Here is a 17,425-nt window from a genome sequence, read left to right as displayed (position 1 = left end):
TACTGTTGTCTGCAAGGGTCCTAAGGCCTGACATAGCAGCCGACAGTGAAAAAATGTTGTTGAAAATACCGCAGTGGAAACTTATTGCGGTTTCTCCCGCAGCTCTTTTCACAGAAAGTCCACAGAGGTTTCCTAGGGATGCACCCCCGGCCCACATGACTTCTGTGTCATCACCAAGTAGGCCTTCTGGAGCCATGAAAGGTAAGCAATAGTTTTTTTTTTATGTTCCCTCACCTCTCCTAGCCCTCCGATCATTATACTTGGGGGTCTCAAAAGAGCCCCTCCCCCGCCCAAGTATAATGATAGCGTTTGTGGGGTTTGTGGGCCCGCAGCCTTACTTATCTATATCAGCTCCTGCTCACAGCGGCCTCCGCAGAAGGGGAAGCACCGGTGGCTGTGAGTAGGAGCTAGGATCGATAACTAAATAGGGCCCGTTACCTGATGGGGTTACTCCAGCAGTTAACGGCTTATTTAAAAAAAAAAAAAATGCTGCAAAATTCCCCTAATGTCACGGGTCCTGTGGCAGCCGCTACCCCAGTAGTTACGCCCCTGAGTGTAACTGACCCTAATAAAGCTGAAAAAAATATCATAACTAAAGCGTAACTAAACTTTTGGATAACTTTTAATTTTCTGGCATACTTGTGTCATTAATACATTTTGCAATACTCTTTATTAACACATTTTGGATCATTTCAGTGAAATCCTGCATACTTACACTCTCCCCCTGGTTTCTGTATTGAGAGTTGTTTCTGCTGCTCACTGTATGTTAGGACCGATAAACATCTGCGTTCGGTATTCCGTTCGAGGAGTTTGCTTGGGGACCCCTGAACGGAATACTGAATGCATTAAAAAACAGTTAACAAAGTAACCAGACTCCATAGACTACAATGAATACTTGCAGTACTCCATTTCTCTCCACATGATTTGTGCAGAAAATCAGAGGGGTACTATCAGTGGTGAACCGAGCCTGCTGCCTGAGGCGGACGACAGAAAGGTATTCAGTCTTGCGGTGGGGGGGGGGGAAGATGCGCTAGTGGTAACATTACAGTGATACAGTGCGTAACATTTTGTGGTGACTTACCGGAGACGTCCCTGACTAATCGCTCACATTTCCCGTCTCTTCCCTCTGGACCGCCATGACCACTTCTTCCAGCATGTGATTTGTCTCTGTAAAGTTTGCAACACAGACATCATTGACTCCTCACTTCTCCAGGCACCCGTCCCATATTGTCCTCACCTACACAAAGCCCCTTAAAGAGGACCTTTCAGGAATTGGGGCACATGCGGTTTTATATACCGCTGGAAAGCAGACAGTGTGCTGAATTCACGATCTGTGCCCCAGGTGAAGAGCTATTGGTGCCGGTACCGTAGCTCTTCAACGTCAGAAGGGCATTTGTGACAGTCAGGAAGCCCTTCCTCACAGAAGCACCTATAGTGCTGTACAGTGAGACTGGGGAGACAGTACAGCGCTATAGGTGCTGCTGTGAGGAAGAGCTTTCTGACTGAATGCACGGCTTTCCAGCGGTATATAACACTGCATGTTCCCCAACTTATGAAAGGTCCTCTTTATATAGTGCCCCTTATTAATAATACTTCCTTTTATTAACAATGCCCTTAATAACCCTTATATAAATAACTCCTGTTAATAAATAAAGTGCCCACTCCTAACGACCCATTAAATACCCACAACTCGCCTAAAAAAAAAAAAAAGTTATACTCACCTACCTAGGAGTGCTTGATGCATCCGGCGTCTCGTCTTCATTGGCTGGGATCACAGCGCACAGGACGTCTGCTGCGTCTCAGCGTAGGAGGCGCGTGATGTCATCACACGGCGCCTTCCACACAGACAAGCAGACGTGTTGTCTGTCTTCTCTGTGTCTACAGCAACACGGCATTAGTTTGAAATAGATCGGTGTCTTGCAGACGCTGATCTATTTAACAGCGCAGCCACTATCAGGAGGGGCAGCATATAATAGTGGTCTAGAGCAAATCACGCAGACCAGTGCTCCTCTATGCCGCGTTAACCCCCCCCCCCGCCGCCTCATGTCGCCTCACTAGAGGTGCAGCCCTGGGTACTATCTGATGGCTGACTAACAAGTTTTAAAGTGACCCTTACTTTTATTATGAGGAATGAACATTGTTATGGCACAAGGAATGGATCATTACTATATACACAGTAAAATGATGGTTCAAGACAATCCTTTTTATTCATTCTATGTTACCGCAAAACTAGAAGATGATTTTACTCACCTAGATACCTAAATTATAACACTGACTTGGAAACTGTAAGTGGTATTTCTTGTAAAACATGAAAAACATTTTATACTGAGGCAGTAATACAGACTGTGTGCCAGGTACAGTATATGGGCAGGAACCAGTCAGATTAGTCTCTTTAGATACCTCCAGGCAGTTTCTCCTTTGCGATGCCAAGTCTTCCTATTAGTAAACAAACCATAAGACACAGACAGATCATCTCACTAAATTACCCGGTCACGATACACGTGAAATTCCAAAGTTAGGTAGCAGGCACTGCAAAACAGTCACCATGCACAATGGCACATGGGAAGTGCACTGCTATTATCCTTTACTGAAAGCAAGAGCGTATTCCACTGCTCGGTATACTGGCCAGATTAAACACCCACAACAATCCAAGAATTTAGAGTGAGTCATCTGAAGAATTTATGGAACATCTCCAGTCATGGCTGTAAGTGTTGGCACCCCTGAAATTTTTTCAGAAAAAAAGTCTCCCATATTGCAATCACATGTTTTGTTATACACAAAAAGCAGAAAATAAATGATATAATTTCTCAAAATCTCCAAAAATGAGCCAGACAAAATTACTGGCACCCTCAACTTTATAATTGGTTGCACACCTTTTGGAAAAAATAACTAAAATCAATCACTTCCTATAACCAACAACAAGCTTCTTACACCTCTCAACTGGATTTTTGGACTAGTCTTCTTTTGCATATTTGAAAGGTATCTTCTCCCAACAGCAATTTCAGGATCTCTCCATAGGTGTTCAATGGGATTTAGATCCAGACTCCTTGCCGGACACTTCAGAACTCTCCAGTGGTTTATTTCCATCCATTTTTTGGTTGCTTTTCGAAGTATGTTTGGGGTCATTGTCCTGCAGTAAAACTCATGACCAAAGACGCAAACCCAGCTTTCTGACTCAGGCCCTACATTGTGATCCAAAATCCTTTGGTAATCTTTAGACTTCATGACGCCTTGAACACAGTCAAGGCATTCAGTGCCAGAGGCAGCAAAACAATCCCAAACCATCTTTGAAACTCCTCCACATTTGACTGTTAGTACGGTGTTCTTTTCTTTGTAGACTTCATTCTGTTTTTGGTAAACAGTAGAATGATGTGTTTTACCAAAAAGTTCTATCTCGGTCTCATCTGTCAATAAGATGTTTTCCCAGAAGGATTTTGTCTTTCTCACATACATTTTGCCAAGCTGCAATTCAGTTTTTATGTCTCTGTATAAGTTGTGGGGTCCTCCTGGGTCTCCTGCCATAGTTTTATTTCACTCAAATGTTGACAGAGTTTGCGACAACACTGATGCACCCTGAGCCTGCAGGGCAGCTTGAATTTCTTTGAAACGTGTTTGAGACTGCTATCCACCATCTAGACTATCCTGCATTGCAACCATTCATCTATTTTTCTCTTCTGTCCATGAAAATGGAGATTAACTACAGTGCCATGGGTTGTAAACTTCTTGATTTTGTTGCACATTGAGGACAAAGGAATCTCAAGATATCTGGAGATGGATTTGTAACCTTAAGATTGTTGATATTACCACTCTAAAGGAATTTGGGAATCTTTCAGGTTATAAAGTGAATCCCACTAAAACTGAGGCCCTCCCCATTAATTTTTTCCCCAGCTTCTCTCCAACTACTTAAGGATAACTTTGATTTCCAATGGCGTACTTAGTCTCTTAAGTATTTAGGCGTTCAGCTCTCCTCTTCCTATGCAGGTTTGTACTCCGCTAATTACCCGCATCTGTTTGGTGAGCTTCGCTCGATGCTAGATAAGTGGCGTACCCTTCATATCTCTCTTATGGGTACAATCTCGGCGGTTAAGATGTCCCTCCTCCCTTAACTCCTTTAGTTTTTTGAGACTCTTCCTGTTGCAGTTCATATAGAAGCACCTCAAATAACACAAAATTGGCCGTAAAAAGCATCATCCAAGACACAACGGAAAAAGCTAAAGCCAACACACAATCAGATTTGTTAAAAAAAGTTTATAAATATTTATTAAATATTTTGGCACATAGTTGCCATTTAAAATTCAATAATATACAGCAGGGCAGATGGATTTAGCCAAAAACACAAAATAAACACATAGAACGGAAAAGCATAAGGTGTTTTTTTGCTGAATCATATAATGTAAATTCAGGTAAATCCAATATAAGTATAAGGAAAAGCAGGATTCTATTCAATTAACCATCAGGCAATATTCAAAAATGTGACCCATAAATGTAAATATACAATATTGTGTCAATACATAATAAATAACAATGGGAAACACATCAGAATGTGTATTACACAAAGTTGAGCATACAAATAGATAGCTATAAGAATACTAGTCTCATTGACAAAAAAATGTGGCACCCATAAGATCACACATCAGTATGCCCAACTATCCTAAAGTGTAACATCCTGCTGCAAAAACCTGGCAAAAGTTCCAGTATAATGACAGATATATTAGTTACCTGATGTCATATTGAAAAATATTGAAGGTCAGCAAAGACACCCACAGACAATGTGCTGATAGGTAGAAGGACCACCTCTACGCGTTTCGCCACAGGACTGGCTTCCTCAGGAGGTGACAAATGCCATAGGGCAGATGGCGTCCTTATATAGAACGATGAGAATACATGGCGCGCTGCAGCTGTGATGACGTCCCGAGGAGTCGGACCCGTCCGTGCGCATGCACCGGCAGCGTCAATGACGTGCCGGTCACATGACACACGGGGCCAAATCACATGATCGGGAGGCCAGAGCGCAGCCGGAGCGCGCACCTCATAAAAAAAGGTAAGTATGGTAAGATACAGATGTAAGGGGGATACAAGCGAATCCTATCATGGCATAAAACGTGTGGAAAAGTGTCCAGTTATGAAATCTAACTAATATAAGTCTGCCTCATAATAAAAGCAAATGAAAATCCCATGATGACACAATAGATGAAATCAATAGGACGAGAATCCTAAAAAAGAGGTCAAATCTACCTCTCAGTCTATACAGTGACAGCCTAATAGCAGATGCCACAGCAAATTCACATCTTGTGTGTAACCCTTAAAATACAATAATGTACCTCATTCACCCAAATATGTGATGAAAAAATACAAGTAATATTAAAACATGTGAAGAATTGTGGAAATGTGATACAACTTATAATACCCACATATGTACATATATAAGCACATGATGCCTACATGTATGTACCAGTGTAAAAGGATATATTATGTGAATAAATAATTATAAGTAAAAAATAAAACATAAAAAATAAAATAAAAATAAAAAGATGTATATATAAAAATTATATATATATATATATATATATATATATATATATATATATATGTGAAAAATGTGTAAAAAAATATATAAGAGGGACAAGTCCCATATATAAGTGGAAATCACAAAAATTATGCAAACAAACATCAAGTGAAACAGTCAGTCAGTAATGAGTGAAAAAAATTATCTAATGTGAATTTATTACACATCTGAACCTCACAATACATGTTATATGAGTTAGTTGGTATATTCTTCAAATCCCAAACGAGGAATAAGTTGGTATATTCATCGAATCCTAAACACATATATGGAATATCGCAGATGGATTTCTTAACGATCACTCCGAAAAACCACACAGTAAAGCCACTCGCTGAAGGAAAAATAGACACCGAAAAAACGATCCCCACATTTCACCATAATTCTGAAAAATAATTTGAATAATGTAAATAAACATAAACACAAACAAAGAACACAACAACAACTGCCGCATAAAAACTACCTATCAGTTATACATACTAAAGAAAATAACCAAAATCCAGTTCCTCGTTCAATCCATGAGGAGACATAGTGTTCAAATTAACAATCCAGCGGGTCTCTCGTTGTAATAAAGCTTTCTTAAGGTTGCCACCTCTTGATCCCAGTGACACATGGTCAATACCGCTGACCCTGAATCCACGAGGGTTACAGTTATGATACTTTTTAAAGTGTCTAGGGATACTTTGTAATCTTTCCAAATCAGAGGCTACAGCCGCAGCTCGGATTTTACTTACATGTTCAGATATGCGGACCTTGAGAGCCCTAGAGGTCATACCAATATAAGCCAAACCACATGGGCATGTGGCCCTATAGATTACTGAGGTGGTATTACAGGTAATGTACTGTCGAATTGTGTAATTTTTCACCTGTTTGGAATCTGAAAAATTGGTGGCTCTTACCATGTGTATGCACATTGTGCAATTACCACATGGAAAGAAGCCACTACGGGGTGCACGAGATCCAAAAGGATTAGCCACCGCTGCGATATAATGACTGTTTGTAAGAATATCTCTTAGATTTCTTGACCGTCTCCAAGTGATGCTTGGATATTTGGTCAGATGTAATGCTATATCGTCATCTGCCAATAAAATTGGCCAATGTTTTTGCATTACCTCTTGGACCTCCCGCCATCTGGAATTATATGAAGTGATAAATCGCAATTGCTGAGCACCCTGATCGTTCCTATCATTCTTACTCCTTTTACTTACCAGCAGTGAGCTGCGTGATGTATTCCTAGCTCGTAAGTAACCTTTCTTGATAGTTTTATTGTTGTAGCCCCTATCTTTAAAACGACTCCTCAAGTCAGCGGCCTGTTCTTCAAATTGGACATCATTGGAGCAAATACGTTTGAGTCGCAAAAATTGACCAGTCGGAATTGCCTGTTTAATTTTGTAGTAGTGAGAGGAAGTGGCATGGAGGAGGGCATTCGTAGATGTTTTCTTCCTAAAGACATTAGTAGAAATGATACCATCAGAATTGCAAGAGATGGTTAGATCTAAAAAATTGACTTTAATTTTACTGTATTCCCATGTTAATTTGATATTCAAATCATTTGAATTTAAGGTTTGCAAGAATTCATCCAACTGCGACGCTGAGCCCTGCCAGATGAAAAAAATATCGTCGATATACCTCGACCACTGGAGCACGGCATCAAAACCTGGGATAAAAGGAAGGACCTCCCGTTCCCACAGCCCCAGGAAAAGATTAGCCTGTTTTTGCAGCAGGATGTTACACTTTAGGATAGTTGGGCATACTGATGTGTGATCTTATGGGTGCCACATTTTTTGTCAATGAGACTAGTATTCTTATAGCTATCTATTTGTATGCTCAACTTTGTGTAATACACATTCTGATGTGTTTCCCATTGTTATTTATTATGTATTGACACAATATTGTATATTTACATTTATGGGTCACATTTTTGAATATTGCCTGATGGTTAATTGAATAGAATCCTGCTTTTCCTTATACTTATATTGGATTTACCTGAATTTACATTATATGATTCAGCAAAAAAACACCTTATGCTTTTCCGTTCTATGTGTTTATTTTGTGTTTTTGGCTAAATCCATCTGCCCTGCTGTATATTATTGAATTTTAAATGGCAACTATGTGCCAAAATATTTAATAAATATTTATAAACTTTTTTTAACAAATCTGATTGTGTTGGCTTTAGCTTTTTCCGTTGTGTCTACCTGTTGCAGTGCCTAGAGGCGAGCTCCAATCTCTCCAGAAGAGTGTGTTTCATTTAATCTGGAATGCTAAACGTCATCGCATCCGCAGATCTGTGATTCTTGCTGGCAAGGGAGAGGGTGGACGGCTGTTCCTCATTTGCTGTTGTACTATTGGGCAGCCCATCTCCGGGTTATCCCGTTCTGGGCAGCCTTGCAGGCCTACAATAAGTGGGTCAAAGTGGAGAAGCTTTGGATGGCCCCTGTCCATCCTAATGAACTCCTTTGGTCTCGCCCCCCCCCCCCCCCCCTTGCCACTCCGCTCCTTGATCCCATTAGGTTCACCAAAGAAATTTGGAATGTGTGTTCTAAGCGCTTCTCATTGGTGTCTCGTTCGTCCTCCATGATCTCATTTCTCTACAACCCTCTTCTCCCGGGAGGGCTTTCCTCTGCTATGGCACATCCATGGGGAGGGTGGGGTCTGTTTCATATTGCTGATTTGGTTGACCCTTTGATATTGGAGCTCAGACCTTTTGAATACTTCACTTCAATACTGGGTATGCCAGTCACGGAGTGGCTGCACTACCGACAAATAGCACACTTTGTTAATGCACAATTGGGTTCCCCACAGTGGAGCACATAACGGGGGGTCTTTTTGTCCAGGGTGTCCCGTTGGACCCAATGGTCTACTTGCTTAATCTTCCCCCTAGACAACTGGGCAGAAAAACCTCTCGATTGTTTTTATACTTCTGCACTGCAACAAAAATACTTATTGTTCGTCATTGGAAGGATGTCCTCCCGCCTACTAGGTCTGAATTGACTGGGCGTCTGAATGATGTGCGGAGTCTTGAGTATATGCTACATTGAACCATACGGTGGAGGCCTTCAACTCTATCTGGTCGTCCTGGGATGCTTACTGTGTCACTCATGGTCTTTGATTTCCTCTCTTTATTGCTCACCTGTCTCCCTTATGTCCATTTCCAATCTCCTCTTCCCCTCTTTATTGGTTTAGTCTTATGTCTTTGTCTGTTTTTTTTTTTTTATGAAATGTTGATCTCTTTATACGATCCTGGAGTTCTCTTTTCCCCTTTCTGTTGTCCATGCTTAGTGTGGCATACACAGACAAACAATGCAAATATTGGTCAACTTATCTTCCCTGGTTTCAGGTGTGATTTTTACATTACCCACACCTGTTACTTGCCACAGGTGGGTTTGAATGAGCATCACCTGCTTGAAAGTGTTATTTACCCACAATTTTTAAAAGGTGCCAACAATTTTGTCTGGTCCATTTTTGGAGTCATTTGTGAAATTATGCCCAATTTACCTTTTTTTTGCAGTTTTTTGTGTTGTTCCAGTATACAACAAAGGAAATAAACATGTGTATATCAAAACAGGTGTAATTACAATAATTTTCTTGGAGAAATACTTAATTTTCTGGAACAATTTCAGGGATGCCAACACTTACAGTCATGACTATATAGCAGTGGTTGACAGTCACATCTCAAGGATTTACAGGACATCTATGCCAGTATTTGCCAGTCACACCCCAGGACAGTCATGCCATTGCTAAAGATGTTGCTAATTAAAATTAGTTTCCAGTGGAAATATTTTTTTTACACATGCTCAGAATTGGTTAAAAATAAAAAAAGGAGCAGTACTTCCTATACAGATCCCCTGCTACCTAGGGTCTGACATTTACTGGGTCCTTGTTGGTCTCTGGTACCTGGCCCCATCTTGACACACAAGAAATGCCCAACAAGCCAACTGTCTGCAGTTTTGGCTCAAATTAACCAGTGATTGGTGAGTGGCCATGTCTTGTATGCCTATACAGGACCAAGGAGTTAGAGCCCAACGGAGGTTGGACAGGAGCGGCAGTGGATCAGAGAGGGGAGTACTGCTGCTCTTTATTTTATTTTTGCTACTGAGCAATTTTCCAGTTACTCAATGCATTCTCTATAAATAGCAATTTTTGTAGCAAGAGATTAAAAAGTGTAGGTATATATAACATGGGAAACCTACATAATCAGTTCTAGATAAGATGGAATTTAGATCCATGTTATCTACTACTATTTCATATAAAAAAAATAGAATAAATCTAGATTAAATAGGGGGAAACTCTTCCAACCATTTTTTCATCAGATGCCATGATATAAAAGTCAGCAGAGAGCTTAGTAAAATACATTTATTCATCATGTAAAGGAACACTGGTACTTTGGTGTAATGAAAGGCACACTGTAGATATTATACATTGTGTAAATCTTACATCATGATGGGAATGGAAATATACCCTGTAGGCTCTGCTTACATTTGTGTTAATACATTTCCATCAGGTTTTATTGCTTTTTGACAGAATAACAGAAAAATAAAGATAATGTGATCGATCCTGAATAAAGTATGGACAGTCTTAAAGGGGTATGACCTGCTCGGCTCTTTCCATATCTCCCACTGAAATGAGTTGGACATGGCAACTGACTTATCCGGCAGGTCAGGAAACCTTTGTACTCCACGTAGATGGGACCTGATCTATCCCACAATGTGGCAAATCCTATGTGAATATCCTAAATGTACTCGTAACACTATGACGAAGTTTTGCTAGGTGAACTGCACTTGAATTCTGGCTTAATTTATGCCAACACATGCTGTACATTACATTTATTAGACATTTTAGACACTGGCTAACAAAGAGGTGGGTAACCAGATGATTTATGGCCTGGAACTCGGCTGGGACACTGTGGTTGGGGACCTCTGCCAGGGGCCACAACAGTCTGGATGGTAGGATGACTGCATGCCTTCATGCAATGTTATCTGCATCCTTAGGATATTTTTGTCTTTTGTTAAACATTATGGGGTAGGGGTTCCCTCCAGGAAATTATTTCTTTCATAGGTGTCTGTAAATGTTGGGAAACACTGCTTTAGCCAGATTGGACGACATGGTTGTAAAATAATTGATATCATTAATGTAAGTATGTTCACATCCATTAATTGAGCTGACTTTCTGTTATTTTGCAATGAATAGCCCAGTCCTAATATAAATACATATTTGTTACCATTTTAAAGCAGCCGACATCTTTGACACCCATTTGGCACATCTGTCCTAAGTAGCCCCACCAGTGCCCCTTAATGGATCTGTCAGGTTTCCGTTGTTCCTCTTGTATAATAATTTAGTATAACATGCTGCACTATTCTGTCCACAAGAGCAATAGAATTAACAAATTAAGAAAACTTTAAAACTAACAAAAAAAAACAGACTAAGCAAAGTGTGAAAAGAGCCTAACTTCTATCATAGGTTACAAATGAATCACTACACATGGCTGTCCATTGGGTTTCTGCCAATATATGACATGTAATTTACGCTCACATTCAGTTTTTGTTAGTGTACTGTTCAGACATGAGCTACGTGGAAAGTCATACAGCGTACCCAGATTACTCAGGATTGTTATTGATTAATCTGACTTTCTAGGAACTTAATTATATGGCTGACCATTGACTCCGCTGACATTCAGAACACGGCGTTCCTGACTTTGACAACATGTACAGTCCAAGACCAGCCATTGAGTACAGTCAAATAAAAAGAGGATTTACAGGATCAGGATAATGATGTCGTATCCTCTCAATAGATCATCAATATCAGATTGGTAGGGTTATATCTCTTGACAAAGTGTTCAGCCTCTTGATTGTTTACCTTGGTCCATCTACCTGCATGCCATCTACTTACAATTTCACTTGAATGGGACAAAGTTGCAATAGTTGCTATTATATTTACAGTGTGCGGGTACACAGATGGAGGTAAAGAATCAAGAGGCCATGGCACACGGCTTTCTAATAGCTGATTGGCGAGGGAGGGGGCACGAGTCAGACCTTGACTGATCTGACACTGAAGGCCTAATGTAATGATAAGCCAACAGTAATTTGATCCCAGAATACCCCATTAAATAAAGGCACTTGATCAATATGAGCAGCAATTCTACTGGTACAAATGAATCATAACTGTTAGCAACGACATTTTGCTTAGAGGTGGCTAGTCATGTTTGTCCCTTTAAGGTGCTTTGAAAAAAAAGTTTGGATTTTTTTCCAGGCATCTTCTTGTGCTTTGGCATGTGCTACGGTTTGCCCACCCCACAACATTGGCATGCCTAATAATTTGTGGTGGGACACCTTGCACAATGGGAAATAAGGGGGCTCCAGTAAGTGGCCGGCTCCAGGATAGCAGTGAAACTCCACATCTTTCTGATGCTTTCTCAGACGGGCAACCAGCTGATCACTATAGGTAGCGCTAGGCCAGTTTCTGTCATCTGATCCACTCAAAATTAGAAAAGCCGCAGGGGATCTTTCTACTGGAATAAGAGCCTCCTGATTTGCTGGATCCAAGGGATCATCCATGGATTCTGAAAAATCCATCTCACCGGCTTCTGTGAACTTAATCTTCTCAGCGCTGAATCCAAGACATGGAATCACAAACTTACCACATGGCAAAGGGGCGAATGAGTTGGCACTACAGCCGGAGACACTGACAGCTGCTTTGATCCCAGGCAGAAGAGCTGCCATATTAAGTCCCAAATCTGCCCCTTTGGAAATTCCAATAACTCCAATTCTTTCCTTGTTAACCTAGAGCAATACAAATAGAAGATTATCAGCAATCTGGTTAAAAAAAATAATAAATAAAATATAGCCGCCAAATAATAATGAAAATCAAACGTCATTTTCACTACACTGTGTACTGACCAGCTACAATATTCATAGTTGCCATACTTTTTTTTTAATGACCTATCCTAAAGATAGGTTATCAATATCGGATTGTTGGGGTTATGACTGCTGGGCAACCTCCATGATCAACTGAGAGTAAAGATCTCAGCAGCTGATGTACAGTGAATAAAGCAGGAAGCAGACAGCTTTGTTCTGTGTGTAGTGGCCAGATCATGTAACCGCAGATCAGCTCCGATTTCCTTGAATGGGATGTAAGCTTAAAGGGGCTAAGCAGGATTAGAAAACACAGCCGATTTCTTCTTCTCAGAAAGTGACATCACATCCATTGGCCACAGTTCATTTCATTCATTTTAATGGGACTGAGCTGTAGCATTTTCATATGACTGATGGACATAAGGTCACTTCCTGAAAGGAAGAAATCAGTTACGTTTTTTAATCCTACACATCTGTTTAAGTGACTGTTTAGAGTTCAGCTACTACATGGAGCTGTCTGCGTTCTGCTCTATTCTCTGTGTGGTGCCATGTGTCAGAATCCCACTGATCTGATGACTTAGCCTTAGTATAGGTCATCAAAATTTTTAGCCCTGTAAACCCTTTTTGGAATTCCCCAACCAGTTTGGGAACACCTACTTTTGAACAAACTATTCCCTTTTAGGTATTAGACAAGCCACATTTGCTGGAATCCTCACAAAAACTTTGTACACACCTAGAAAATTAATTTAGTTTCTAACTATTTCACATTTACACCAGACTAACTGACTACTAAAACCATATATCCTTGTACCGTGTTAGCCAGTGGATATGAAATGAAAGAAATTTTTTGAGAGAAGTCCTCAGTAGTTGATACCTTTTTTAATGGCTAACTCAAAAAGTTTTTTGATGACATATCAAGCTTTCGAGACTCTATAGAGGTCTCTTCATCAGGATGGTATAACACAATTTCTGAAGGTAGGCATATATATACACAGAGAAATGGAGTGTTAGATGCAAAATAGATGGAGAACAGAACACAATGTAAATAAACATATATATCAGTTCCCAGGGAAGTTCTCTGGGTTTATAGCTTCTTTGATCAGTGACGTGGTGTCTAGTGGTTGTAAAACGTCATAAAACCCTGGGCCTGGTTTAACCCCCTTTGGAGCGTGTCAAAGTTCGCCATAAGTTTAACCTCCCATATGAGGCGATGTTTTCTGCTCTTGAAATTCCCTCTCAGTACCAGGATCTTCATATCCTGGGTCATATTATGATTTTGATTGCAGAAGTGTTTTGGCACAGGGAGGTCCATTCTCTGTTCTCTAATCGTATGTCTGTGTGAGTTCATCCTCATCCTAAGTGACTGTCCTGTCTCACCTACATACAGGCCCTCAGGACACTTAGTACACAATATCAAATCACACAGACATACGATTAGAGAACAGAGAATGGACCTCCCTGTGCCAAAACACTTCTGCAATCAAAATCATAATATGACCCAGGATATGAAGATCCTGGTACTGAGAGGGAATTTCAAGAGCAGAAAACATCGCCTCATATGGGAGGTTAAACTTATGGCGAACTTTGACACGCTCCAAAGGGGGTTAAACCAGGCCCAGGGTTTTATGACGTTTTACAACCACTAGACACCACGTCACTGATCAAAGAAGCTATAAACCCAGAGAACTTCCCTGGGAACTGATATATATGTTTATTTACATTGTGTTCTGTTCTCCATCTATTTTGCATCTAACACTCCATTTCTCTGTGTATATATATGCCTACCTTCAGAAATTGTGTTATACCATCCTGATGAAGAGACCTCTATAGAGTCTCGAAAGCTTGATATGTCATCAAAAAACTTTTTGAGTTAGCCATTAAAAAAGGTATCAACTACTGAGGACTTCTCTCAAAAAATTTCTTTCATACTAAAACCATATAAAGTTTGTCGCTTCAATTCAGTGAGCACAAATCTGTTCTCTGTATTTTGGCTACTTGCAGATACCACCAGATGGACCATAGGAGCTTTCTACATACTGTTATACCTCGACCTCTACAACACATTATGCAGTAAGCTACTTCTAGTAGTAACTCTAAGCCTTAACTACAGGATAAAGTGATGTGTTTTAAAGCAAACATGTTATCAGGTCATTCTGGTCAGACCAGGGGCAACATGAACCCTGTCTCTGTCTTGATCAGGTGTTTTGGTCTACACAAGCCATATACTAGGTATACAGCCGGAGGCACCCCTGCTCCTATCCTGTGGATAAAACATAATGTCAATTACCTTCAGGCCTTCAACAACCCCTTTAATATAAAAACAATGAGGGCCATGCTCAAATAAAAAACATACAAAAATACCTTTGGGTGGCATCTCAGAAATTCCAGTGCTTCCCTAAAGTAATCCAAGTGAAGCCCCCCAAGGCTTTTTGGAAGGTCTTCATAATCAAAATATGCCAATGCCATAGTTAGGAAGCCATGGTTGGCCAATAGGCTGGCTCTGTGCTCCATGAGTCCTCCTCCTGTCCCATAAAGATCAATGATGGCAGGGAAAGGGCCAATGCCTAAAAGAGAGAAAGCATCAGATTGGTGACATTGTCTACAAATATCACATATATTTATAGAACTTCATGGACAAAAACTCTACCGCAGTTCAGAACAATATGCTCAGTACCACATGGAGGAGGTTAAAGAATCTAAAAAACATAGGATACTTTTATTAATAATTACAATTATACACAATATGTATATTATATTAAACCTCTTTCATAACAAGGCACAGAATATGTTGTCATTAAAATCCATAGTAAATGAGAATGGTAATAATCTCACATATTTCACTGCTCCTAGCTTAGTAACCTGACACATGGCTCAAGCTAATGACTATACTGGGCTCTGATGTCGGTAGGCCAAACCATCTCTGACACCCATATTTTTCCTTAGCCTGACTTTGATTCACTTCTAACCCAACTCCTTCATAAATGGTTGACCGCCATGGTCAGATAGAAGCAGTAAAGCTCCTCTAAGTCATGAAAAATATAGTTATTGAATTCTTATTAAACTACATTTTCAACAAACTACATATCTAAATACAATACCAAAAATTGTATATTATAATTAAAAATAATCATTTTAATTTGAGCCGGAAACAGTAACTTTTTTTAAAGAAAAAAAGCAAGGATCGGGAAAAAGGGAATTACAGCCCACTTACTTGACCTTCCAAATAAACAGTCCAAAAAAATTGGAGTGCCAAATGCTTTAGAATGGAGGAAGCACGAATATTACGCCCATTGGCTTGGGGTGTATACAAAATAAACAACGAAGAAAGGGATCCAGCTCCACTCCAAGATTCTTTAAAACGTAGCCTTTATTTGCACCAATTTAAAATCCAAAACATGTTGCAAGCATGACCACAATTTAGGAAAACCTGCACTCGCAGGGGGTTGGACCCGATGGCCCTTGAGGTCCCTTCCAACTCTACCATAAGAATAAGAATAAGAAATATCATGACCGCAGTAGTGCTTGCAACATGTTTTGGATTTTAAATCGGTGCAAATAAAGGCTACGTTTTAAAGAATCTCTTGGAGTGGAGCTGGATCCCTTTCTTCGTTGTAACTTTTTTTTTTTAAGTCTCCACCCAAGTTTGGTCCTGACTTCTATTTCACATCCCTGGTGTTCACATGTCTAAGGAGAATAGAATGGATGATTGCAGATGTGAGCCTTACAGATCAATGTCATATGGACCCATGGATCAGCACCTATAGCAGACCTGGGCAAAGCACGGCCCCCGGGCCATATCGGGCCCTCTGACTGATTCAGACTGGCCCACATAGCTTGACTAGGGAGGCGTGTCTAGGGAGGTGTGTCTTAGTGCCGGCAGGACTGTGCAAGAAGATGGAGACATATGGCGTGTGTCATAAGGTACTGGGGAATGTGAGATGCAGGGTGGAGAGTGTGTGTGTCTCAGTAACCTAGGGGCAGAGATGGAAGGGGAATGTTATACTAGGGCAGAGATGGCAGATAGAGGGGGGACATGAAACTGGGGGAGAGATGGAGGAGGGGGGGACATGAAATGGGGCAGATGAAGGGGGCACTTAAACTGGGGGGACATTAAACTGGGGACAACTGGAGGGGGCATTAAACCATGGAGGTTGCTGTCGGGGGACCTGTCTGCCTCTAGTTGCCCCCAGTTTAATGTTTCCCTCCAGCTACCCCTACGGTTTGCCCGATTTTAATGTCCCCCTCTAGTTGCCCCCAGTTTCATGTCCCGCTCCAGCTGTCATTAATTTATTGCCCCCCTCCAACTACCCCCACTGTTTAATGTCCCCCTCCAGCTGCTCCAGTTTCATGTCCCCTCTAGTTTCCCCCAGTTTAAACTGGGGCACTAGGAGAGGGACTTAATACTGTGGGGCAGTTAGAAGGGAACATTATAATGTGGGGGCATATAATGTACGGGTGACTGTAGGAGGATTATACTTTGTGGGGGCACATGGAAAGATGATCGGGAATGGGTGGAGTCAACATAGAAGTGGGTGGAGCTAAATTTGCCACGGAACGGCCGTCTAGCATAGTTTCAATTTCTTATGCGGCCCCATGGGAAACTTAATTGCCCACCCCTGACCTATAGCCTGCTATGGGTCCACATTGTACCTCCATCTGACCCAGATGTGTATGGGAGTCATAGAGGCATTGTTAGCAGAGATTATTGAGGACATATTTTAAATATAAATATGATGTCTCCAGAGCAGTGACACGGCGTGGGCAGATTTATTATGCCTTGAGCACCAGTTTGCCAGAGTACAAGGCATAAAAAGTTGTACATTATTAGTGAAACACATTTTCAAGTTTTTCTTTTGTGACCCTTAACACTTACTGGTGTATATGGGGAATGAAATCTACACTAACTATGAGTTGGTGTAAGTTTCAGTCCAGGCACATGGTCCTGACAAAGAATGCACTTCATACATGGCAAATGCCGCTGTTGTCCCCCGGTGTCACAGATATGAAGACAAGCGTT

The 17,425-nt window shown here is 40.8% G+C and overlaps 1 protein-coding gene across 1 annotated transcript in view; it reads right to left on the bottom strand.

The window, feature by feature from the left end:
• Positions 1-9,929: 9,929 nt before the first annotated feature.
• Positions 9,930-17,425, bottom strand: part of LOC142214087 (acyl-coenzyme A thioesterase 1-like) — an 8,801-nt gene continuing 1,305 nt past the window's right edge. The window contains exons 2-3 of the mRNA XM_075282829.1: positions 14,770-14,972; positions 9,930-12,336 (exon numbers count right to left, since the gene is read on the bottom strand). Of these exons, the coding sequence (XP_075138930.1) occupies positions 11,740-12,336; positions 14,770-14,972 (800 nt within the window). The 3' untranslated portion in view covers positions 9,930-11,739. The remainder of the gene's footprint in view (positions 12,337-14,769; positions 14,973-17,425) is intronic.

Source organism: Leptodactylus fuscus, chromosome 7 (genome assembly GCF_031893055.1).
Source record: "Leptodactylus fuscus isolate aLepFus1 chromosome 7, aLepFus1.hap2, whole genome shotgun sequence".
Lineage (NCBI taxonomy): Eukaryota > Metazoa > Chordata > Amphibia > Anura > Leptodactylidae > Leptodactylus > Leptodactylus fuscus.
The sequence above is the reverse complement of the archived record's forward strand: the minus strand, read 5'-3'. Positions and strand labels throughout refer to the sequence as shown.